At 52.2% G+C, this 26,779-nt stretch overlaps 1 protein-coding gene across 5 annotated transcripts in view; it reads right to left on the minus strand.

Moving 5' to 3' along the window:
• The window catches only part of LOC125463720 (TOM1-like protein 1), a 58,962-nt gene extending 39,570 nt beyond the window's left edge, over window positions 1-19,392 (minus strand). The window contains exons 1-2 of one of the 5 annotated variants that reach the window (XM_059653597.1): window positions 19,293-19,392; window positions 3,254-3,338 (exon numbers count right to left, since the gene is read on the minus strand). In XM_059653597.1, the coding sequence (XP_059509580.1) occupies window positions 3,254-3,338; window positions 19,293-19,326 (119 nt within the window). In that variant the 5' untranslated portion in view covers window positions 19,327-19,392. Of the gene's footprint in view, window positions 1-3,162; window positions 3,339-18,470; window positions 19,013-19,292 lie in introns of those variants that run through there. The other 4 variants (XM_059653596.1, XM_059653593.1, XM_059653595.1 and 1 more) reach the window with 4 other exon arrangements.
• Window positions 19,393-26,779: the final 7,387 nt, after the last annotated feature.

Raw genomic sequence — 26,779 nt, forward strand, 5'->3', positions numbered from 1 at the left:
TCCCAGTGCACCCTGACTGTGTACCCATTAACCCCACTGTACCCCTCAGTCCCAGTGCACCCCGACTGTACCCATTAACACCACTGTACCCGTCAGTCCCAGTGCACCCCGACTGTACCCATTAACCCCACTGTACCCCTCAGTCCCAGTGTACCCTGATTGTACCCATTAACCCCACTGTACCCCTCAGTCCCAGTGCACCCCGACTGTACCCATTAACCCCACTGTACCCCTCAGTCCCAGTGCACTCCGACTGTACCCATTAACCCCACTGTACCCCTCAGTCCCAGTGCACCCTGACTGTACCCATTAACCCCCCTGTACCCCTCAGTCCCAGTGCACCCCGACTGTACCCATTAACCCCACTGTACCCCTCAGTCCCAGTGCACCCTGACAGTCCCCATTAACCCCACTGTACCCCTCAGTCCCAGTGCACCCCGACTGTACCCATTAACCCCACTGTACCCCTCAGTCCCAGTGCACCCCGACTGTACCCATTAACCCCACTGTACCCCTCAGTCCCACTGCACCCCGACTGTACCCATTAACCCCACTGTACCCCTCAGTCCCACTGCACCCCGACTGTACCCATTAACCCCACTGTACCCCTCAGTCCCACTGCACCCCGACTGTACCCATTAACGCCACTGTACCCCTCAGTCCCAGTGCACCCTGACTGTACCCATTAACCCCACTGTACCCCTCAGTCCCACTGCACCCCGACTGTACCCATTAACCCCACTGTACCCCTCAGTCCCAGTGCACCCCGACTGAACCCATTAACCCCACTGTACCCCTCAGTCCCAGTGCACCCTGACTGTGTACCCATTAACCCCACTGTACCCCTCAGTCCCAGTGCACCCCGAATGTACCCATTAACCCCACTGTACCCCTCAGTCCCAGTACACCCCGACTGTACCCATTAACCCCACTGTACCCCTCAGTCCCACTGCACCCCGACTGTACCCATTAACCCCACTGTACCCCTCAGTGCCAGTGCACCCCGACTGTACCCATTAACCCCACTGTACCCCTCAGTTCCAGTGCACCCCGACTGTACCCATTAACCCCACTGTACCCCTCAGTCCCAGTGCACCCCGACTGTACCCATTAACCCCACTGTACCCCTCAGTCCCAGTGCACCCTGACTGTGTACCCATTAACCCCACTGTACCCCTCAGTCCCAGTGTACCCCGAATGTACCCATTAACCCCACTGTACCCCTCAGTCCCAGTGCACCCCGACTGTACCCATTAACCCCACTGTACCCCTCAGTCCCAGTGCACCCCGACTGTACCCATTAACCCCACTGTACCCCTCAGTCCCAGTGCTCCCCGACTGTACCCATTAACCCCACTGTACCCCTCAGTCCCAGTGCACCCCGACTGTACCCATTAACCCCACTGTATCCCTCAGTCCCAGTGCACCCAGACTGTACCCATTAACCCCACTGTACCCCTCAGTCCCAGTGCACCCCGACTGTACCCTTAAACCCCACTGTACCCCTCAGTCCCAGTGCACCCCGGCTGTACCCATTAACCCCACTGTACCCCTCAGTCCCAGTGCACCCCGGCTGTACCCATTAACCCCACTGTACCCCTCAGTCCCAGTGCACCCCGACTGTACCCATTAACCCCACTGTACCCATCAGTCCCAGTGCACCCCGACTGTACCCATTAACCCCACTGTACCCCTCAGTCCCAGTGCACTCCGAGTGTACCCATTAACCCTACTGTACCCCTCAGTCCCAGTGCTCCCCGACTGTACCCATTAACCCCACTGTACCCCTCAGTCCCAGTGCACCCCGACTGTACCCATTAACCCCACTGTACCCCTCAGTCCCAGTGCACCCCGAATGTACCCATTAACCCCACTGTACACCTCAGTCCCAGTGCTCCCCGACTGTACCCATCAACCCCACTGTACCCCTCAGTCCCAGTGCACCCCGACTGTACCCATTAACGCCACTGTACCCCTCAGTCCCAGTGCACCCCAACTGTACCCATTATCCCCACTGTACCCCTCAGTCCCAGTGCACCCTGACTGTACCCATTAACCCCACTGTACCCCTCAGTCCCAGTGCACCGCGACTGTACCCATTAACCCTCAGTCCCAGTGCACCCCGACTGTACCCATTAACCCCACTGTACCCCTCAGTCCCAGTGCACCTCGACTGTACTCATTATCCCCACTGTACCCCTCAGTCCCAGTGCACCCCGACTGTACCCATTAACGCCACTGTACCCCTCAGTCCCAGTGCACCCCAACTGTACCCATTATCCCCACTGTACCCCTCAGTCCCAGTGCACCCCGACTGTACCCATTAACCCCACTGTACCCCTCAGTCCAGTGCACCCCGACTGTACCCATTAACCCCACTGTACCCCTCAGTCCCAGTGCACCCTGACTGTACCCATTAACCCCACTGTACCCCTCAGTCCCAGTGCACCCCGACTGTACCCATTAACCCCACTGTACCCCTCAGTCCCAGTGCACCCTGACTATACCCATTAACCCCACTGTACCCCTCAGTCCCACTGTACCCTGACTGTGTACCCATTAACCCCACTGTACCCCTCAGTCCCAGTGCACCCCGACTGTACCCATTAACCCCACTGTACCCCTCAGTCCCACTGTACCCCGACTGTGTACCCATTAACCCCACTGTACCCCTCAGTCCCAGTGCACCCCGACTGTACCCATTAACCCCACTGTACCCCTCAGTCCCATTGTACCCCGACTGTGTACCCATTAACCCCACTGTACCCCTCAGTCCCAGTGCACCCCAACTGTACCCATTAACCCCACTGTACCCCTCAGTCCCAGTCCACCCCGACTGTACCCATTAACCCCACTGTACCCCTCAGTCCCAGTGTACCCCGACTGTACCCATTAACCCCACTGTACCCCTCAGTCCCAGTGCACCCCGACTGTACCCATTAACCCCACTGTACCCCTCAGTCCCAGTGCACCCCGACTGTGTACCCATTAACCCCAGTGTACCCCTCAGTCCCAGTGCACCCCGACTGTACCCATTAACCCCACTGTACCCCTCAGTCCCAGTGCACCCCAACTGTACCCATTAACCCCACTGTACCCCTCAGTCCCAGTGCACCCCGACTGTACCCATTAACCCCACTGTACCGCTCAGTCCCAGTGTACCCTGACTGCGTGTTTCTCTCCAGCTCAGTGTACTCCATGTGTGCACCTCTCATCGTCAGAGTACTCCATTCTTCTTGTCCTACACACCCACCCTTCCTCACTGGAGTTGATCACGTCACAGATGTGGTTGATTTGGGCCCAGTCAGCGGTTTTCAGTGTTCCTACTGTTGCTTCCTCTGAAAAAATCAAATAGTTTCACGTTAATCTCAACAATCAAAAGAGGCAGGAGCTGAATGGAGGGTTTTAGTCCTGAACAACACTACTGTCTCTGTGTGGGGGCGAGGCTTGGGTCCAAGAGAATGAAAGCTGCTCCTTGTGCCCTCTTTGTACAGCGAACAATAAACGCAAGCATTCTCCATTCAAATACTGTCGAATCAAGAGCCAGAAAACAAATCTCCCAGTCAACAGCAACCTCATTCAGACAGTCATGTGTCCACACAGGTGGAATGAGGGTTCGAGCTCACTGTTACAGTGTCAATGAAACGTGAGCTGCTAGTGTAAGCCTGTTACTGTTTGATAGGGAAAGTGTAGGGGTAGCTTTGCTTTCAGTTTTAAAAGAGTAAAGGGAGCTTCACTCTGTGTCTAACCCCGTGCTGTCCCTATCCCTGCAGTGGTTGAGGGAGCTTAACTTTCATCTTACAAGAATAGAGAGAATTCTACTTCCAGTTTACAACAGTAGAAAGAGCTTTACTCTGTATCTAACCCCGTGCTGTCCCTGTCCTGGGAGTGTTTGATCGGGGGGTGGGGTGCGGTGTAGGGGTGTGGGGGTGGCAGTATAGAGGGAGCTTTACTCTGTATCTGACCCCGTGCTGTCCCTGTCTTGGGAGTGTTAGATGGGGCCAGTGTAGAGGGAGCTTTATTCTGTATCTGACCCCGTGCTGTCCCTGTCTTGGGAGTATTAGATGGAGCCAGTGTAGACGGAGCTTTACTCTGTATCTGACCCCGTGCTGTCCTTGTCCTGGGAGTGTTTGATGAGGGACAGAGTAGACGGAGCTTTACTCTGTATCTAACCCTGTACTGTCCCTGTCCTGGGAGTGTTAGATGGGGGGACAGTGTAGAGAGAACTTTACTCTGTATCTAACCCTGTGCTGTCCTTATCCTGGGATTGTCAGATGGGGACAGTCTAGAGGGAGCTTTACTCTCAATTTAAAACAGTAGATGGTGATGTCAGTTTCTGCTGGATTTATAAAATAACTTTGATAATTCCAGGGATGTGGCTGCCGCTGTTTCTCTGGTGATGATCATTTTGACTGCAGGCCCCTTTAAGGGTCAACCTGAACAGCTCCAAGAGTGAATTCTCTCTCTGGGCCTTTATATTTTGGGGCTGAATTCTTTCCCTTTGGGGTCTGTTTTTGGGCAAGGAAAGAGTCCAGGGGAGAGAGGTGAAAATAGCTGTTGTTCCTAAATTATGCAGTTACACTAAACCCTCCTGTAAAGTTTCCGAACGTGGTTTGCTGCCTTATCTCACATTTGGATATTGGAATTTGAAACACATTTCCTTTCAGGATCCTCCAGTCTCCACCACAGACCATCCGTCAACTCTGTTCCAAACACCAATTTCACAGGCCACTCCCTGCACATTCCCCACCACAGGCCAATCTCCCGACCTCTACATCAGTGACTTGCTGACAGTGAAGGGGTCAGGGCCTTCATACTGTCTTCACTGCGCAGCAGGAGGCCATTCAGCCCACTGAGTCTGTGCTGGCTCTCTATGGGCCAATGTTGTCAGCACCCTGCCTCACCTTTATTTCCCACGCACAGACGTTATTGATCCCCTCTGCACATTACCCTGCCCCTTTCAGGGAGGGTTTTATAACTCACTGGGTTAGAATGTTGGCACTACACATTCCCCTCTCTCCCCAAACTGGATGCCTGTGTGACCTGGCCCAAACAGGAATGACTATTCTCCCTGTCTTTACCCAAGCTCACCCTGAGCTTTATTGGGATGACCGCCATCAGAGTCTAAGCTGATTGTACCATTTGGAGTGAGGGTGGGCAGATAGAGTGCCTGAACGGAGGCCTGGGCTGATCAGAAGCTGCTTTTGACATGCCTCGATTGTCAGGTGTTCCCCGTTCACAATGAGGACCGCTCAGGTTGTCCCACATTATCCCACCGGCTATCCAGCAACAAGAACCTCTCCATTCCCCTGCCCCCACCCCCACCTTGTCCACCTAGACCCTGGGCCCACTGGCTGCTCTTTAACAGAGTGCTGAAACTCTCCATGCCCACAGGATGCCCTACAGGATCAGGATTCACAAAGCGTGATCACTTCCTTTTGCCAAATCCTGACTGAAAATTCAGCCCATGACCCTGCACACTCTGAGAAACTTAGAAACCAGGAGCAGGAGTAAGCCATTCGGCCCTTTGAGCCTGCACCACCATTCAATATGATGATGATGGATGATCATCCAACTCAATCTCTGGTACTGCTTTCTCTCCAGACTGTTAAATCCCTTTAGTTGTAAGAAATATATCTGACTGCTTCTTGAAAATATTCAATAATTTAGACTCAACCACTTCCTACAGCAGAGAATTCCACAGGCTCCCCACTCTCTGGGTGAAGATATTTCTCCTCATCTCAGTCCTAAATGACTTACCTCTGTATCCTTAAACAATGACCCTGGTTCTGGACATCCCCACTGTCTGAAACCTCCTTCCTGTGTTTACCCTGTCTAGTCCTGTTCAAACTTTATCAGTTTCCACACCCCCCCACACTTCTAAACTCCAGCAAATATAATCCTAACCAATCCAGTGTCTCCTCATACATCAGTCCTGCCATTGCAGGAATCAACCTGATAAACCTTCACTGCATTCCCCCATCACCAGAGCACCCTCCCTCAGATAGGGAAATAAAATCTAAACATAGTGTTCCAGGGTGTGGACTCTCCTGTACAATTGCAGCAAGACATCCTTGTTCCTATGAACATTTTTTATTCTTTCATTGAACGAGTGTGTCGCTGGACAGGCAGCATTTATTGTCCAGGGGGCAGTTAAGAGTCAACCAAATTGCTGTGGGTCTGGAGTCACATGTAGGCCAGACCAGGTAAGGATGGCAGTTTCCTTCCCTAAAGGACATTAGTGAACCAGATGGGTTTTTCCTGACAATCGGCAAATGGATTCATGGTCACCGTTAGATTCTTCATTCAAGATTTTTATTGAATTCAATTTGCTGTGGTGGGATTTGAACCCAGGTCCCTGGAACATTATCTGGGTCTCTGGATTAACAGTCTAGTGATAATACCACTAGGCCGTCCCCTCCCCACTATGTAGGAAAATGCACCATTTTCTTTCCTTGCTGCTTGCTGCATTTGTGAAGCTTTCCCTGTGAGGGCACCCAGGTCACATTGAATCTCCCCACCTGCCTTTCCCAATCGATCGTCATTCAGATTGTAATCTGCTTTCCTATAATTGCTTCCAAAGTGGATAACCTATTGTCAATCCACATGAAACTGCATCGGCCGTCTATATGCCCAACTACTCAGCACGTCCGAGGCACACTGAAACTTCTCTGCATCCTCCTCGCAGCTCACCCTCCCTTCCCCAACACCCAGCTGCGCGTCAAATGCAAACCTGAAGATATTAGGTTCTGTTCTGTCATCTAAATCATTAAGATGCTGTTGCGAGTAGCTGGAGTTCAAGAACTGAGAAAGCAGGCACAAGCTAGAGAGAGAGTGCGCACATGCGTGAGTGAGAGCAAGGGTGAGAGAACAAGAGAGAGTGTACAAAGGTGAGAGGAGAGAGTGTACAAGGGTGAGAGAAGAGAGAGTGTACAAGGGTGAGAGAAGAAGAGTGCACAAGGGTGAGAGAAGAAGAGTGCACAAAGGTGAGAGAAGAGAGAGTGTACAAGGATGAGAGCACAAAACAGTGAGAGTGATGGGGGGAGGAGAGACTGCACAAGAGTGAGAGTAAGCGAGACAGAGTGCACAATGGTAGGAGAGAGAGTGAGAGAGAGACAGTAAGTGAGAAAGACTGTGAGAGAGAGAGACAGGGAGAGTGAAAGAGAGGGAGAGTGAGAGACAGTGAGTGAGTGTGAGAGATAGTGAGAGTGAGTGAGACAGAGAAAGAGACAGTGAGAGTGAGAGAGACAGAGAGTGTGTGTGTGTGAGAGAGAGGGAAAGTGAGAGTGAGAGAGACAGTGAGAGTGAGAAAGACAGTGAGAGATTGAGAGAGAGACACAGGAAGAGTGAAAGTGACAGGGAGAGTGAAAGAGACAGTGAGAGAGAGAGAGAGACAGTGAGAGTGAGAGAAACAGTGTGTGAGAGAGAGAGAGAGACAGTGTGAGTGAGAGAGACAGAGTGTGTGTGTGTGTGTGTGTGTGAGAGAGAGAGAGTGAGAGAGAGAGAAAGTGAGTGGGAGAGACAGAGTGCACAGGAGTGAGAGGGTGAGAGTCACACAGCACATGTGAATCTCTGAACATAACTGTGACTTTCCCCAGTCCCTGTCGCTGTCTGAATGAAGGATGAGACTGTGTGCTGCGTAAACATGTCTCATACTAAGGTCACCGTCAAGCCTAAGATGTTATTGGTGCTCGGTGCTGTGTTAGGCCCTGAAATGTTCCGATTACAATCTCTGAATGCAAATCATGTGAAATGCTTGTTTCCATGGCAGTGTCAGTACATATGAATAGTGCACCCAACAGGAACAGCAACATGGAAAGTCACAGATGAAATAAACAACTGACCCGACAGCTTTGCCCACAAACACAACAATTTGCATTTATATAGCACTGTGTACACTCAAATTACAGGGCACTGGGCCAGTGGATGAAATGTGAGCACAGAAGATCAAAAACTTGGTCAATTTTATTCAATGTCACTGTAATGGAATATTTCAAGAGAGTGAGGCTGGGGGAACGCAGGGGTGGGAGAACGAGAGAGATGGAGAAAGGTGGGGGAGGTAGAGGGAAGGGGAGAGAGAGGGAGCGAAGAGGACAGAATGACCGAGAGGCAGAGAGAGCCCAAGGGGCAAATAGAGAATGCAAGGGACAGTGAAGAACGAGTGGAAGAGAAAGAGGTGGCAGGGATAAGGGGGCAGAGAGATGGAGGAAAGGATGAAGAAGAGATGGGGAGTGCAGACGGAAATGTGGCTGTAAAGTTGGATGTTTTTCAACTGCATGAAAAACGCTGAAGGAATACACGTCTTTCAATCAGAGTGAGGGTGGGTTTGTTGGAGAGAGGGGTCCAGCTTAATTAGAGAGATAGTGAAGGTAAAAGTGTAAAGGTATTTTGAACATAAGAAGAAGGCAAGAGGGCCCTCCCTGCACTGTCAGAGGGTCAGTGCTGAGTGAGAGTCGCACTGTCGGAGGGTCAGTGCTGAGGGAGCGCCGCACTGTCGGAGGGTCAGTGCTGAGTGAAAGCCGCACTGTCGGAGGGTCAGTGCTGAGGGAGTGGGCACTGTCGGAGGGTCAGTGCTGAGGGAGTGGGCACTGTCGAAGGGTCAGTGCTGAGTGAGAGCCGCACTGTCGGAGGGTCAGTGCTGAGGGAGTGGGCACTGTCGGAGGGTCAGTGCTGAGGGAGTGGGCACTGTCGGAGGGTCAGTGCTGAGTGAGAGCCGCACTGTCAGAGGGTCAGTGCTGAGTGAGAGCCGCACTGTCGGAGGGTCAGTGCTGAAGGAGTGGGCACTGTCGGAGGGTCAGTGCTGAGTGACAGCCGCACTGTCGGAGGGTCAGTGCTGAGGGAGTGGGCACTGTCGGAGGGTCAGTGCTGAGGGAGTGGGCACTGTCGGAGGGTCAGTGCTGAGTGAGAGCCGCACTGTCAGAGGGTCAGTGCTGAGTGAGAGCCGCACTGTCGGAGGGTCAGTGCTGAGGGAGTGGGCACTGTCGGAGGGTCAGTGCTGAGGGAGCGCCGCGCTGTCGGAGGGTCAGTGCTGAGGGAGCACCGCACTGTCGGAGGGTCAGTGCTGAGGGAGTGGGCACTGTCAGAGGGTCAGTGCTGAGGGAGCGGGCACTGTTGGAGGGTCAGTGCTGAGGGAGCGCCGCACTGTTAGAGGGTCAATGCTGAGGGAGCGCCGCACTGTCGGAGGGTCAATGCTGAGGCACCGACAGTGCCCACTCCCTCAGCACTGGCCCTCCGACAGTGCGGCGCTCCCTCAGCATTGACCCTCCGACAGTGCGGCGCTCCCTCAGCACTGACCCTCCGAAAGTGCGGTGCTCCCTCAGCACTGCCCCTCCAACAGTGCCCACTCCCTCAGCACTGACCCTCCGACAGTGCCCACTCCCTCAGCACTGATCCTCCGACAGTGCCCACTCCCTCAGCACTGACCCTCCGACAATGCCCACTGCCTCAGCACTGACCCTCCGACAATGCCCACTCCCTCAGCACTGACCCTCCGACAGTGCGGCAGTCCCTCAGCAATGACCCTCCGACAGTGCCCACTCCCTTAGCACTCACCCTCCGACAGTGCCCACTCCCTCAGCACTGCCCCTCCGACAGTGCGATACTCCCTCAGCATTGACCATCCGACAGTGCGGCGCTCCCTCAGCATTGACCCTCCGACAGTGCCCACTCCCTCAGCACTGACCCTCCGACAGTGCCCACTCCCTCAGCACCGACCCTCGGACAGTGCCCACTCCCTCAGCACTGACCCTCCTACAGTGCCCACTCCCTCAGCACTGGCCCTCCGACAGTGCGGCACTACCTCAGCACTGACCCTCCGACAGTGCGGCGCTCCCTCAGCACTGACCCTCCGACAGTGCGGTGGTCCCTCAGCATTGACCCTCCGACAGTGCGGCGCTCCCTCAGCACTGACCCTCCGACAGTGCGGTGGTCCCTCAGCATTGACCCTCCGACAGTGCGGTGCTCCCTCAGCATTGACCCTCCGACAGTGCGGCGCTCCCTCAGCATAGACCCTCCGACAGTGCCCACTCCCTCAGCACTGACCCTCCGACAGTGCCCACTCCCTCAGCACTGAACCTCCGACAGCGCGATACTCCCTCAGCATTGACCCTCCAACAGTGCGGCACTCCCTCAGCATTGACCCTCCGACAGTGACCACTCCCTCAGCACTGACCCTCCGACAGTGCCCACTCCCTCAGCACTGACCCTCCGACAGTGCGGTACTCCCTCAGCACTGACTCTCCGACAGTGCGGCACTCCCTCAGCACTGAACCTCCGACAGTGTGGCGCTCCCTCAGCACTGACCCTCCGACAGCGCGATACTCCCTCAGCACTGACCATCCGACAGTGCGGCACTCCCTCAGCACTGACCCTCCGACAGTGCCCACTCCCTCAGCACTGACCCTCCGACAGTGCCCACTCCCTCAGCACTGACCCTCCGACAGTGCCCGCTCCCTCAGCACTGACCCTCCGACAGTGCGGCGCTCCCTCAGCACTGACCCTCCGACAGTGCCCACTCCCTCAGCACTGACCCTCCGACAGTGCCCACGCCCTCAGCACTGACGCTCCAACAGTGCGGCACTCCCTCAGCACTGACCCTCCAACAGTGCCCACTCCCTCAGCACTGACCCTCCGACAGTGCGGCACTCCCTCAGCACTGACCCTCCCACAGTGCGGCGCTCCCTCAGTACTGACCCTCTGACAGTGCAGCGCTCCCTCAGCACTGACCCTCCGGCATTGCGGCACTCCCTCAGCACTGACCCTCCGGCATTGCGCCACTCCCTCAGCACTGACCCTCCGACAGTGCCCACTCCCTCAGCACTGACCCTCCGACAGTGCCCACTCCCTCAGCACTGACCCTCCGACAGTGCCCGCTCCCTCAGCACTGACCCTCTGACAGTGCGGCGCTCCCTCAGCACTGACCCTCCGACAGTGCCCACTCCCTCAGCACTGACCCTCCAACAGTGCCCACTCCCTCAGTACTGACCCTCCGACAGTGCGGCACTCCCTCAGCACTGACCCTCCGGCATTGCGGCACTCCCTCAGCACTGACCCTCCGACAGTGCTGCGCTCCCGCAGTACTGACCCTCCGACAGTGCTGCGCTCCCTCAGCACTGACCCTCCGACAGTGCGGCGCTCCCTCAGCACTGACCCTCCGGCATTGCGGCACTCCCTCAGCACTGACCCTGTAGATCTGCCCAGTGATTCCACGATCTCTGCACTAAGCAAAGCGCAACAGGAGGGTTTTGGAGGTTCCTGATGCTGGGATTGCTGTGATGAGAGTGGGCTTACCATCCCATACTTTTTGCAAACATGTAAGCAGCACAGTGCTCTCTGTTATTGTAACCCTGGGCACTCGTCTAGAGTCAGCGTTCATCCGAAGCCAGCACAGCCACCCCTTCCCATCAGCTGCCTGATTGCTGAGGTTCAGTGAGAGCAGAAAGCCAATTAAATCAATTAACCTCACTGCACCGCTGTCTCTTCTACAAGCACAGCTGGGAACTTGTTAGTCATGTCTCCTGACAAACAGTTTGGAACAAGTTTGCTGCTAAAGGAGTTGTATTTCGGAGGTGACACGATGGTGCCTTTTGTGAAGATAGTGTCACATTGACGAGCCCCTCGGGTCAGCTCTGTGTCAAGGCTGATGCTCCTAGTGTTGTACTGCGGGAGTGCTGTATTGTCACAGATACCGCCATTCCCATCCGATGTGAACGCAGGCGCTGGCTGCTCCCCCCCAGGTGGATTGTGTGGGAAGGGTCGGAAATGGCACGGCGGGTGTTGGAGTTGGGGAGAGGGGAATGGGGGATGGGGGTGTGTGTATGGAATGGGGGATTTGCGGGTGTGTGTGGTGGGGGAATGGCAGATTTGGGGTTGGGGGGAATAGAAGATGATGTGCTGCTGGGGAATGGAAGATGGGGGACTGATGTGGAATAGGAATGGGAATGAGGGTGGGAAATGGGAATGAGGGTGGGAGATGGGGGCTGGCAGGGAATGGGAATGAGGGTGGGGAGTGGGAAAGGAGGGTGGGGTGATTGGTAGATTGGTGGGAGTGGGCAGTGAGGGGCAGTTCCCATCTATACCCATTTCTCAGTATCTGAGTGTCCCCAGTTGGCATCACGTAGCTGTTTGAAAGAGATTACAGCTCCCTTCTGATAACCACGTAACCACTTCAATGAAACCATGCAAACTTATTGGGCTTTATGGAAGTGAGGACATTCTAAAGCTTTTAAAGAAAAGGATCATAAATCAATCCTGTTTCAAAGAATTTCATCATCCTCTGTCAGGGGACAGTGTAGAGGGAGCTTTACTCTGGATCTCACCCCGTGCTGTCCCTGTCCTGGGAATGTTCGTTGGGGACAGTGTAGAGGGAGTTTTACTCTGTATCTAACCCTGTGCTGTCCCTGTCCTGGGACCGTTTGAGGGGGACAATGTAGACAGAGCTTTAGTCTGTATCTAACCCCTTGCTGTCTCTGCCCTGGGAGTGTTTGATGGGGGGACAGTGTAGTGGGAGCTTTACTCTTTATCTAACCCCATGCTGTCCCTGTGCTGGGGGTGTTTGATTGAGGCGGGGGAACAGTGTAGAGCAAGCTTTACTCTGTATCTAACCCCATGCTGTCCCTGTCCAAGGACAATATTTCTGGAACAATATTCGCCACTATTTTTAAACTTGGCCGTTATCTTATTCACCAAAAATATAATTCGATTTGCACCCACAGTATAATCTGTGCAATCTGAGGCGATGCTTTTCCAAACCCTTGGAGATTCATTGCCACAAAGGAAAGCAACTCAGCTTTCGGAATCGAAACTACGGATAGGAATTGCTGTAAACACAGAGCAGGAGAACGCTGAACTGACACAATACTGCACTCCGCTTTAGGAACTGGATCTCACCTGCACTTTGCAGTTTAACAACGTAATTTCAGAAATGGCCCGTTCCAAAGATATTTTCTTAATTGGCCCATTCAATGACATTATCACACAGCCTCTGGTGCAGGTGACACTCAGTCCTGGGCCTCCTGGCTCAGTGGTAGGGTCACTAGCACTGCATCGCAAAGGCCCTGACCACTGATCTGTCCCACTGCCCTAATAAATACTATCATTAATGAACAGTATCCAATAAATCATTCATAAAAGCACAGTGCTGTTTTAATTCTGTTTTTAAAGTGGTGAGCGAAATGTTGCAAAGGGTAGGAATGTATAACTAAGGCTGTGTTCACATATTTTAATGCTGTCGTGCGCAGAATGAGAGAGTGGAGATTGGAATGCCTCAGTTCAGCATGATACCATTAAAAGATGCTGTAGGTTATCTGGCAGACAGACACAGAGGAGTCGGGGGGTGGGGGACTGCATTGGCAGAGTTCACTCTGGGCTGGGGGTGGGGAGAGTATGAGACTCTCACTTTAGACCTGAGAGAAATCAGAATATCTCCATAACAGCAAGATGCGAGCAAGGGAGGATGGGCGGAGGGATTTGGGTTTCACTGGAAACCCATCAGTAAAAGCTGGTACAAAAAAAATTGAAAAATGTCATGGAAAACTGATGTTTGTAGGAGCACCGGGAACGGGATTAGGCCATTCAGCCCCTTCAACCTGTTCCACCATTCAATATGATCACAGCCGCTGTCTGGCCTAACTCCACAAACCTGCCTTTGGCCCACATCCCTCAATACCTTTGCTAACAAAAAATTACCTATCTCAGATTTAAAATTAACAACTGGCCCAGAATCAACTGTGGATCATTGTGGAAGAAAGCTCCAAATCTCTATTTCCCTTGGCGTGTAGAAGTGCTTCCTAACATCTCTCCTGAATGGTCTGGCCCTAAATCTCAGACTATTCCCCAGTTGTAGAATCTCCAACCAGTAGAAATAGTCTATAGAATCATAGAGCTGTACAGCGTGGAAACAGACCATTTGCTCCAACTTGTCCACACTGACCAGATATCTTAAATTAATTCAGTCCCATTTGGAGCATTTGGCCCACTCATGTCCCCATTCAGATGCCTTTTTAAATGTTGTAATTAAACCAGCCTCCACCACTTCCTCTGACAGCTCATTCCATACATGGACCACCTCTGTGTGAAAATGTTGCCCCCTAAATCCTTTTTAAATCTTTCCCCTCTCACCATAAACCTATGCCCCTCTAGTTTTGGACTCCACCACCCTGGGGAAAAGACCTTGGTTATTCATCTTATCCATGTCCCTCACGATTTTATAAACCTCTGTAAGGTCACCCTCAACCTCTGACACTCCAGGGAAAACAACCCAGCCTATTACCTTTTTCTAGACTTGTCTTTTCATATTAATATCTTAAAAGACTTTAATCATATCCTCCCTTAACCTTCTCAATTCCAGACAGAACGGGCCTAATTTGTACAATTTCTCCTCATAACTTAACTCCTGAAGATGTTTGAAATTCTGGTCAGGTTGCAGCTGGAGACACTGGGCTGAGTTCGGGGTTCTGCCCCTCAGGAAGGAGATCTGGCTCACAGGGGAGCTGCTGTGTGGAACCAGCAGAATTATAACAGATTTAAACGATATTGGTATGGAATACATAAACATGCTTTATGTTCCTTTGAGTTTCGATGATCTGGGGGGGTGAGCTAATTAGGGGCCTCAAATGAGTGAGATGATGAGAAACTGTTAGATCTGGGGTTGGGGCTGAAGGGTTCTGAACAAGGGGCAAATCGTCCAGGATGCTTCACACACAGAGAGCTGGGAGTGTTAAGATGTCTGCGTTGCCCCAAGGTGAGGACATTAACGTATAAATGCAAGTTTCAGGTATGAAACCTCTTTGCTAAATCAGGCCCAAAGTCAACTTTGTTTCACTGGCTCTTCGAGGGACTTTCCGAAGAGAGCTACATTTGGATATCTGAGGATTAATGTTTGCTTTTCAGCAGCTCATTTCTCACAAACTCCTTTGTGAGGCAATGCCCTGGAACATTTACTCGTTCCACAATGTTGATGTTGACATGTGGTTAGATGGATGAACAGAAAGAGAATTAAAAGAATTTGTCAATATACTTAATTATCAAGTTTTCTTTAAGCTGAAAGGCACAACATACTAAACAAAAATTAATTTCCCAGACGCCAAGTACTTACATTGGCATATACTTTATACAATGGCATGCATTCACACAAATGTTTCTTTTCGAAATAACTGACAAAAACTGCAAGACACAAAAAGCCAATGCCCTCAAGACATCTTGTACAGAGGGCAAGGTCATGGCAAATGCATTTTATCATGTACTCACAAAGAAAGGAGGCAGTTAGAGAGTCACAGAGTCAGACTAATACAACATGGAAACAGACTCCAGCCCAACCAGTCCAGATAATGCAGAACATAATCCCAAACCAGACAAGTCCTGGCCCATAGCCCTCCAAACCTTTCCTACTCATGTACCCATCCCATGCCTTTTAAACACTGTAATTGTATCCACATCCACCACTTCCTTCAGACGTTCCTTCCACGTGCAAACCACCCTCTGCGTAAACAAATTGCCTCTTCTCTTTTTTACATCTCTCTCCTCTCACCTTAAAAATGTGCCCTCTAGTCTTGAAAACCCCCATCCTAAGGAAAAGGCAACTAACTCTGTGATAACAAAGTGTAGAGCTGGATGAACACAGCAGGCCGAGCAGCATCAGAGGAGCAGGAAAGTTGACATTTCGGGTCGAGACCCTTCTCCAGAAATAAAATCTACCCCTCTACCTCGTTATTTTATAAACTTCTATTGGGTCACCTTTCATCCTCCTAAACCCCAGTGAAAAAGGTGCCAGCCAATCCCTATATCTTAAATCATCCAAACACAGCAATATCCTGATTAATCTCATCTGAACCTGCTCCAGCTTCAGAATATGCTTCCGAAAATGAGTCAACATGCAACATCTCACATCTGTTATACTCATCCATCATCTTTACGTTGAAACAAAGGCAATCAGAATTAAATAATTCGATCAATAATGTTCATAACAAAAAGATTCAGCCAATTTTCTCCAGCACAAGAGCTCCTAAAATCACACAGCCTTAAACTGGAGACTCCACCATCACTGCCAAGGAATTCATTATCTCCATTATATGAAATGTTTTGCTGACATGAAGGCTCAGTAAACCTCTGTTGACAAACTGTGCACTCCCCTTCACAATCTCCCTGAGCTTCACCTGTGACCCCGAGGCTCAAGCTGTACTCCAACACCCTGCAATCTCTGCTGTTCTGCAAAAAGCACCCATGATCCAAGCACAGGCCACTCAGTGAAACCGAGCCCGATTCTCTCCCACACCTCCTGCACAACAGCAGCAAGCACGGCAAACAAAAACACTCTGCTTGGACAACCTGCTCCTTACAACTTAAGTTTGATCGTTGGAATGTTATTTTGATCGTGGGGTAACTGTTTGCTCACACACAGTGGAGGAAAAGGTTAGAGGGGCTGAAAACCATGCACCAGCTCTGAATCTCACAGCACAGCTCCCACAAAGCAATGACCTCAGCACTGATGCTCCGACAGTGCCCACTCCCTCAGCACTGACCCTCCGACAGTGCCCACTCCGTCAGCACTGACCCTCCGACAGTGCAGTGCTCCCTCAGCACTGACCCTCCGACAGTGCCCCCTCCCTCATCACTGACCCTCCGACAGTTCCCCTCCCTCAGCACTGACCCTCCGACAGTGCCCGCTCCCTCAGCACTGACTCACCGACAGTGCTGCGCTTCCTCAGCACTGACCCTCTGACAGTGCCCACTCCCTCAGCACTGACCCTCCGACAGTGCCCACTCCCTCAGCACTGACCCTCCGACAGTGCCCACTCCCTCAGCACTGACCCTCTGACAGTGCCCACTCCCTCAGCACTGACCCTCCAACAGTGCCCACTCCCTCAGCACTGACCCTCCGACAGTGCCCGCTCCCTCAGCACTGACCCTCTGACAGTGTGGCGCTCCCTCAGCACTGACCCTCTGACAGTGCCCACTCCGTCAGCACTGACCCTCCGACAGTGCAGTGCTCCCTCAGCACTGACCCTCCGACAGTGCCCCCTCCCTCATCACTGACCCTCCGACAGTGCTCCCTCCCTCATCACTGACCCTCCAACAGTGCCCACCCCCTCAGCACTGACCCTCCGACAGTGCCCGCTCCCTCAGCACTGACCCTCTGACAGTGCCCACTCCCTCAGCACTGACCCTCCAACAGTGCCCACTCCCTCAGCACTGACCCTCCGACAGTGCCCGCTCCCTCAGCACTGACCCTCTGACAGTGTGGCGCTCCCTCAGCACTGACCCTCTGACAGTGCCCACTCCGTCAGCACTGACCCTCCGACAGTGCAGTGCTCCCTCAGCACTGACCCTCCGACAATGCCCCCTCCCTCATCACTGACCCTCCGACAGTGCCCCCTCCCTCATCACTGACCCTCTGACAGTTCCCCTCCCTCAGCACTGACTCTCCGACAGTGTGGCGCTCCCTCAGCGTTGACCCTCCGACTGTGCAGCGCTCCCTCAGCACTGACCCTCCGACAGTGCGGCACTCCATCAGCACTGACCTTGACAGTGCCCACTCCCTCAGCACTGACCCTCCGACAGTGCAGCGCTCCCTCAGCACTGACCCTCCGACAGTGCGGCACTCCCTCAGCACTGACCCTCCGACAGTGCCCACTCCCTCAGCACTGACCCTCCGACAGTGCGGCACTCCCTCAGTACTAACCCTCTGACAGTGCCCACTCCATCAGCACTGACCCTCTGACAGTGCCCACTCCATCAGCACTGACCCTCCGACAGTGCGGCGCTCCCTCAGCACTGACCCTCCGACAGTGCGGCACTCCCTCAGTACTAACCCTCTGACAGTGCCCACTCCATCAGCACTGACCCTCTGACAGTGCCCACTCCATCAGCACTGACCCTCTGACAGTGCCCATTCCCTCAGTACTAACCCTCTGACAGTGCGGCGCTCCCTCAGCACTGACCCTCCGACAGTGCCCACTCCCTCAGCACTGACCCTCAAACAGTGCGGCACTCCCTCAGCACTGACCCTCCGACAGTGCCCACTCCATCAGCACTGACCCTCCGACAGTGCGGTGCTCCCTCAGCGCTGACCCTCCGACAGTGCGACACTCCCTCAGCACTGACCCTCCGACAGTGCCCACTCCCTCAGCACTGACCCTCCGACAGTGCGGTGCTCCCTCAGCGCTGACCCTCCGACAGTGCGACACTCCCTCAGCACTGACCCTCCGACAGTGCGGCGCTCCCTCAGCACTGACCCTCCGACAGTGCCCACTCCCTCAGTGGTGACGATGTGCCGGGCGGGTTACGGGTATGGACGGGGTCGGGGTCAGTGGGTTTTGGGGGTGGGGGTGAGGTGGTGTTTAGATGCTGATGAAGAATCTGATCCCAGTCCGGGTCCGCATCACGTCCGAGTGAAGTGAGCCGCTCTCCTCGATCCCGGAGCGTATCCCCGAAGCCGGTGAGATCCCAGAGCTGATCCCCGATCCCGCACTTACCGATCAGGTTCCCGATCCGGCTCTCGAAAGGATCCTTGGCCGTTTTCCCGAACGCCATCTCCCCGAGCGCCGGCCGCGCCGACCCCCGCATTGGGACCGGGATTGGGAATGAGAGAGTGGGGATTGGGAGTGGGAATTTGGGATTGGGGACGGGCAATTGGGAACAGGGAGTGGGGACCGGTAGTTGGACTGGGACTGGGATCGGGATTAGGGACCTGGATTGGGATTGGGGATGAGAGAGTGGGAATTTGGGACTCGGGGCCGGGATTTGGGGATGAGAGAGGGGTGTTCCGGAGCCAGGAGCCGGCGGCTTGGGGCTGGAAGCCTCCCCGGTTGTGAGCCCAGGGACGGGGCACACTCCCTGCGCAGCGCCTAGAGGCGGAAGCACATCCCGCCGGCAGCTTCCCACTGGCTGTGAGGATCACTCCGGGATCACTCGGCTCCAGGTACCCGCTGCTTTCGGAACCGGTTCAGCCGGGAACCAGAGCTGCCCGTGTCCCACAGAGTGTTGCAGTCACTTCCCCAGTGAACCGCGTCTTTGTTGTGCGTGGCCTCAGAAAACTCAATTCCCCAAACAGCATCCACGATGTTTATAAAAACAGCCAACACTGCAAAACTGTTAAAAAAACACTGCACGGTTCAAAAATATTACCGTCAACTTGTTGATGACAAAGGAAGTTACAGATTGTACCAGAATTAAAGAACAGGTCTGTAAAAGCAGCATAAATAGAATTCTGAGGATTGGCAAGATTTTAGAACAGAGCAAAGCAGGATCAAGAAACTGTTGAGGTGGGGGAGAGTGCTGAAAGCTTCTGCAGATACCTTCTAAAGAAATCCCCGAGTTAAATATACACATGTTCTAAAGAGTCTAGGCCCGAAACGTCAGCTTTCCTGCCCCTCTGATGCTGCTTGGCCTGCTGTGTTCATCCAGCTCCACACCTTGTTATCTCAGGAGAATGTCTGATGGGAATAGAGAAATGGCCTAGAAGTGAAATGATCATTTTTGTGTCTGTTTTCACTGAGGAATATACACACAATCCCGTAGAATGAGAGATTGAAGGAGTAAGGGGGAATGCAGAGGTGAGGGAAATGAGCTTAAGAAAGGACACTGTACTGGAGAGATCAGACGGACAGGTGGGACTGAACTGGCATGGATTAATGACTGGCTCACAGTCAGGAACCAGTAAGTGAACATAAATGAAGCAGAGGTTCACCTGCACATCTGCTAATGTCGTATACTGTATCCATTGTACCCGGTGTGGCTCCCTCTACATTGGGGAAACCAAGCGGAGGCTTGGGGACCACTTTGCAGAACACCTCCGCTCGGTTTGCAATAAACAACTGCACCTCCCAGTCGCGAACCATTTCAACTCCCCCTCCCATTCTTTAGATGACATGTCCATCATGGGCCTCCTGCAGTGCCACAATGATGCCACCCGAAGGTTGCAGGAACAGCAACTCATATTCCGCTTGGGAACCCTGCAGCCCAATGGTATCAATGTGGACTTCACCAGCTTCAAAATCTCCCCTTCCCCTACTGCATCCCTAAACCAGCCCAGGTCGTCCCCTCCCCCCACTGCATCACACAACCAGCCCAGCTCTTCACCCCCACCCACTGCATCCCAAAACCAGTCCAACCTGTCTCTGCCTCCCCAACCTGTTCTTCCTCTCACCCATCCCTTCCTCCCACCCCAAGCCGCACCTCCATCTCCTACCTACTAACCTCATCCCACCTCCTTGACCTGTCTGTCTTCCCTGGACTGACCTATCCCCTCCCTACCTCCCCACCCATACTCTCCTCTCCACCTATCTTGTTTTCTCTCCATCTTCGGTCCGCCACCCCCTCTCTCCCTATTTATTCCAGTTCCCTCTCCCCATCCCCCTCTCTGATGAAGGGTCTAGGCCCGAAACGTCAGCTTTTGTGCTCCTGAGATGCTGCTTGGCCTGCTGTGTTCATCCAGCTCCACAGTTTATTATCAGGGAAAATAAATGGGCCGTTCTGACGTTGGCTGACAGTGACTGGTGAGGAACTACACAGCTGTTCACAAAATCCCTCAGTGCTGAGGAAGAAGGCCTCATTGTAATATTTCTACATTTATGGATGATACAAGGTGACTTGGGATTGTATGCTCTGAGGGAACGCTGCACTATCAGACAGTCAGTGCCGAGGGAGCGCCGCACTGTCGGAGGGTCAGTGCTGAGGGACCGCCGCACTGTCAGAGGGTCAGTGCTGAGGGAGTGCCGCACTGTCGGAGGGTCAGTGCTGAGGGAGTGCCGCACTGTCGGAGGGTCAGTGCTGAGGGAGTGGGCACTGTCGGAGGGTCAGTACAAAGGAAGCACCGCACAGTCGGAGGGTCAGTGCTGAGGGAGCGCCGCACTGTCGGAGGGTCAGTGCTGAGGGAGTGCCGCACTGTCGGAGGGTCAGTGCTGAGGGAGTGGGCACTGTCGGAGGGTCCGTACTAAGGGAGCACCGCACAGTCGGAGGGTCAGTGCTGAGGGAGCGCCGCACTGTCGGACGGTCAGTGCTGAGGGAATGGGCACTGTCGGAGGGTCAGTGCTGAGGGACCGCCGCACTGTCAGAGGGTCAGTGCTGAGGGAGTGCCGCACTGTCGGAGGGTCAGTGCTGACGGAGTGGGCACTGTCGGAGGGTCAGTACTGAGGGAGCACCGCACAGTTGGAGGGTCAGTGCTGAGGGAGCGCCGCACTGTCGGAGGGTCAATGCTAAGGGAGCGCCGCACTGTCGGAGGGTCAGTACTGAGGGAGTGCCACGCTGTCAGACGGTCAGTGCTGAGGAAGTGCCACACTGTCGGAGGGTCAGTGCTGAGGGAGCGCCGCACTGTCGGAGGGTCAGTACTGAGGGAGTGGGCACTGTCGGAGGGTCAGTGCTGAGGAAGTGCCGCACTGTCGGACGGTCAGTGCTGAGGGAGTGGACAATGTTGGAGGGTCAGTGCTGAGGGAATACTGCACTGTCGGAGGGTCAGTGTCCATTTGCTGTCTGTGTACGGGCTGCTCTAGCCTTGTTTAATGGTGGCTCATTGGATATTCCACCCACCCCACCCCTTCATAGCTCTTTATCTGGATCTTTTGAAAATCATCAAAAGAAAACATGATCTGGTCATTATCACGTTGCAGTTTGTGGGAGCTTGCTGTGCAGAAACTGGGAAGTGTGCTGTGTGTCACGCAGGCTGCATAACATTTCTAAAGTACCCCGTGGACTTTGAAGGCTTTCGGGTGTTTTATCAAGCGTTGCCTTTCTGAACGAGTTCCTTTATTTTATCTCTGATTCTGGTAAGTTTTCTTGACCTAGGCTGTAGTTGCTGAAGTCAGCTTTATCATGTTGTTTATAAATGCCCCGACTGGGGTCAGTAATGTGCCCCTCTCCAACGGCACTCTTCTCATATGTCCTCGCTGGGTTTTATTTCCACAATGGGAGATGTGTTTATTAGATTTCCCCAGACCCTCACATTCACTTGTTCCCTGTTACCAGCCACGCTGTGTGCATGCCCTGGGATGTGAGCTGAAATCCTGTTGGGTTTGACTCTGTGGTAAAATGGGTTTTTAATGAACCTTAGCCTGCCCAACATTCCCTGGCACACACTTTTTGTAAACTCCCTGGAGACACTCAGCAATCCTCATCCCCACAGCAAATCAGTCAGGAACACCAATTAAATATTGAATAAGGAAGAGTCAGTGAGGAATGGTGGTGAATGTTCAGAATTCAGAACAATCATGTTCTGGACTAACCTCCCGGGAGAGCACACAGAGATGGCTGAGAAAGTGCTAATGGAGACTTTAATGTTTCACCTGCAGCAGACAACACAAAACGGACTTTCTCTTTTCATTACTTATCTTTATAAAGAATGCTGAAAGCGCATGTGCATGTTTATTGCATATTGAACGCATACATGTCCGTTTTATGTTGTTGTCAGCAGGTTTGGCCATGCATGTTCAGTGAATTGTACATTTACATAGCCCCTGTCACCTCCTGTTGATTGTCAGTAATTCAAGTTATAACAGACCAGCAGGTCAAGCTTGTGGTTGGACAAGGTAAATGTTGCTTTATTATTGAAAGCTCCTTCGGGATGACGAGATAAAATTAGTTTCCAAAGAAATTACGGATATTGAGATTAAAACAGAATAGTGAAGGCAGAAGAGACCTTTTTTCAGAAATGCCAGATTGCTTAGGTGCAGCAGGAGGCCATTCAGCCCATCATTTTTGTACTGGCTCTCCAAGCAAGCATTGTGACTGAGTGCCGTTCTCTGCCCTTTACTGTAAGCCTGCACCGTATTTTTATTGAAGTAACCATCTAATGCCCTTTTTCATACACAGAAGTGGCCTGCCTCCCACACTTGCAGGCAGCACGTTCCAGACCTCCTCACCTTGCAAACGCTTCTTCTGCGAACAGCTCACATCTGTGCGCATTCATCGCTGGACAAGATCAAAAATCACACAATGCCAGTGATAGCCCAACAGGTTTGTTTGAAAGCACTGGCCTTTGAAGCATTGCTCCTTCATCAGGTGTCAGTGCGAGAGGCATCAAGGCGCAGAATTTATAAGCAGAAGATCAAAGCATCATACAACTGCTGTAAATGTATCGGATAGACCTTAAATGAATGGCTGACTCCCTCCTGATAAATCTTTAATCAGTTAGAAACAAGATGTAAGTTTCGATTGATTAAAATGCAAATCCCAGAATTTCTTTCAGGTCACTGCCCTGATATAACTAAAGGTTTTATCAGTGTCTACGAGAGGTGACATCTCAGGTCACTTCAGGGGCCAAGGGAATTCGGGCTCGGATCTTCAGGTAAACATCCTCCAAGGTGGACTTTGGGATATACAAAGACACAGAGTCACCGAGCAGAGGCTGATAGCCACGTTCTGTACCCATGAGGATGGCCTCAACCAGGATCTTGGGTTCATGTCACACTGCAGGTGACCCCACTACACTATACACTCTCACACACACTCACACACTGACACCCACACCCACACCCACACCCACACCCACACAGATACACACACACACACACACATACACACACACACACACACACACACACACACACAGATACACATAGACACAGAGATACACACACACAGATACACACACATAGATACACATGGACACACATACACATCCACTGTCTCACTTACACACACCTACACATGCACACACATACGTATAAATCTTTGGGGTGAATTTGCATTTGTAGATTTGATTGCATTCTATTTTGTTCAGAAAGCCACACAATTTGTAGACACAGTCAAACAATGGGGCATTTTATAAATTTCTGCTTTGGAAATAAAACCAGTCTGACTTCAATTTAAAACACAAACAGATTCTAAACAAGGCCTCACAACTAACATGCATTGTCTGACCTGAGATGGTCACCTCTTTAGATACTATTAAAGCCTTTAGTAATCGAAGGCAGTGACTTGAAAGAAATTCTGGGATTTGCATTTTAATCAATCGAAACCTGCCTCTCTGCATCTAAAGATTTATCAGGAGGGAGCCAACCACCATTTTAGGTTTATCCAATACATTTGCCTCAGTTATATGATGCTTTGATCTTTTACTTATAAATTGTGTTTTGATGCTTCTCTCACTAACACCTGGAGAAGGAGCAGTGGTAAGAAAGCCAAGATAATAAAATGTGAGGCTGGATGAACACAGCAGGCCAAGCAGCATCTCAGGAGCACAAAAGCTGACGTTTCAGGCCTAGACCCTTCATCAGAGAGGGGAATGGGGTGAGGGTTCTGGAATAAATAGGGAGGGGGGTGAGGTGGACCGAAGATGGAGAGTAAAGAAGATAGGTGGAGAGAGTATAGGTGGGGAGGTAGGGAGGGGATAGGTCAGTCCAGGGAAGACGGACAGGTCAAGGAGGTGGGATGAGGTTTGTAGGTAGATGGGGGTGCGGCTTGGGGTGGGAGAAAGGGATGGGTGAGAGGAAGAACCGGTTAGGGAGGCAGAGACAGGTTGGACTGGTTTTGGGATGCAGTGGGTGGGGAGGAAGAGCTGGGCTGGTTGTGTGGTGCAGTGGGGGGAGGGGACGAACTAGGCTGGTTTAGGGATGCAGTAGGGGAAGGGGAGATTTTGAAGCTGGTGAAGTCCACATTGATACCATATGGCTGCAGGGTTCCCAGGCGGAATATGAGTTGCTGTTCCTGCAACCTTCGGGTGGCATCATTGTGGCAGTGCAGGAGGCCCATGATGGACATGCCATCTAGAAAATGGGAGGGGGAGTGGAAATGGTTTGCGACTGGGAGGTGCAGTTGTTTGTTGCGAACTGAGCGGAGGTGTTCTGCAAAGCGGTCTCCAAGCCTCCGCTTGGTTTCCCCAATGTAGAGGAAGCCGCACCGGGTACAGTGGATGCAGGATACCACATTGGCAGATGTGCAGGTGAACCTCTGCTTAATGTGGAAGGTCATCTTGGGGCCTGGGATAGGGGTGAGGGAGGAGGTGTGGGGACAAGTGTAGCATTTCCTGCGGTTGTAGGGGAAGGTGCCGGGTGTGGTGGGGTTGGAGGGCAGTGTGGAGCGAACAAGGGAGTCACGGAGAGAGTGGTCTCTCCGGAAAGCAGACAGGGGTGGGGATGGAAAAATGTCTTGGGTGGTGGGGTCGGATTGTAAAGAAAGCCTGTGTTTTCAAATAAACCTGTTGGACTATAACCTGGCATTATGTGATCTTTGACCTTGTCCAACCCAGTCAACACCAGCATCTCCACATCTCATTGCTAAAAGTTTACACCAAGCACTTCCAGGGAAGTGCCTGTGATTTACCATCAGGCCTGGAGTTCCTTGTTGCTGAAGTGAAACACTTGAATTCAAATCCAGAAGCTGCGATCCCTTCTTGTAGTCAGATGGGCAATATTTTCCTGTCCAGGGCAGCAGCAGATTTTGGACAGAGCCACGTTTCCAGCTACCCAGTTATTTCGCAGCAGACCACTGGCCGTTTCGAAATGTCGCACTGTTATGACCCTTCCTCCTTGAATTATTCTTCACCGCTGAGCTAACATTTCCACTCTTACAGGCTGATCACATCAAAAAAAAACTACAACATCTTCCAGAAAACCAGACAAAATAAGAGTAGACCATTCAGCCCTTTGAACCATGCTGCACCATAGCCGATCATCAAAATCAGTCCCCTGTCCCGACTTTCTCCCCATATCTTTTGACCTCTTTACCCCTAACAACTCTACCTAGTACCTTTCTGAAAACAAGCAAGGTTTTAATCTCCACGGCTTTCTGCAGCACTGAATTCCAGAGGCTCCCCTCTCTCTGAGTGAAGAAATTCCTCCTCACCTCAGTCTGAAATAGCTCATCGTTTATCCTGACACTGGACACCCTGGTTCTGGACTCCCAGGTTATCAGGAACATCCATCGTGTGTTTGCCCTGTGCCTGGTCCTGTTAGAATTTTATAGCTTTCTACAAATTTCTACACACACCTCATTCTTCTAAACTCCAGTGAAGATAGTCCTCACTGATCCAGTCTCTCTTCGTACATCAGTCCAGCAATCAGCCTGGCAAACCTTTGCTGCATTGTCCCCGTCACCAGAACGCCCTCCCTCAAATAGGGAGTCCAAAACTGCACACAGTGTTCCAGGTGTGCTCTCACTGATCCCCTGTATAATTGCACGAAGACATCCCTGCTCCTGAAACCTCTCCCTGTGAGCATTCCAGAGAACCATCTTCACCTCCTGCTGCATCTGCATTACTGACCTTTAGAAACTGACACCTGGTGCCCCTCTCTCTTTCCCAATCTGTCAGCATTCAGATACTTATCTGCCTTCCTTGTGTTTGCTATCAAAGTAGATAACCTCACATTTATCCACATTGGACATCTGCCATGCATTTCCCTTCTCACTCAGCTTGTCCACATCACACTGAGGCATCCCTGTACGCTCCTCACAGTTCACTGTCCCACCCAGCTTTGTGTCATCTGCAAACCTGGAGAAGTTACATTCAGTTCCCTCATCTAAATCACTAACATACTTTGTGACGAGCTGGGGTCCCAGTACAGATCCCTGAGGTATCTCATTGGTCACTCGCTCCAATAAAGCTTCAGGGTTTCAGAGATAGCTGTGCCCCCAACATGGATTCTTATCTTTGGCATCGATGGCTCATTTACATTTTTACAATGAGTTATCCAAGAGCCTTCTTAACCCTCTGCTCAATATTAACATTTGCCTGTTATCCCCTGACAGTGGGTGTAACCAGATGACTTGTAAACAGAGACAGTAGAAACTGCAGATGCTGGAGAATCCGAGATAACAAGGTGTGGAGCTGGATGAACACAGCAGGCCATCG

The sequence above is a fragment of the Stegostoma tigrinum genome, chromosome 22 (assembly GCF_030684315.1).
Source record: "Stegostoma tigrinum isolate sSteTig4 chromosome 22, sSteTig4.hap1, whole genome shotgun sequence".
NCBI lineage: Eukaryota > Metazoa > Chordata > Chondrichthyes > Orectolobiformes > Stegostomatidae > Stegostoma > Stegostoma tigrinum.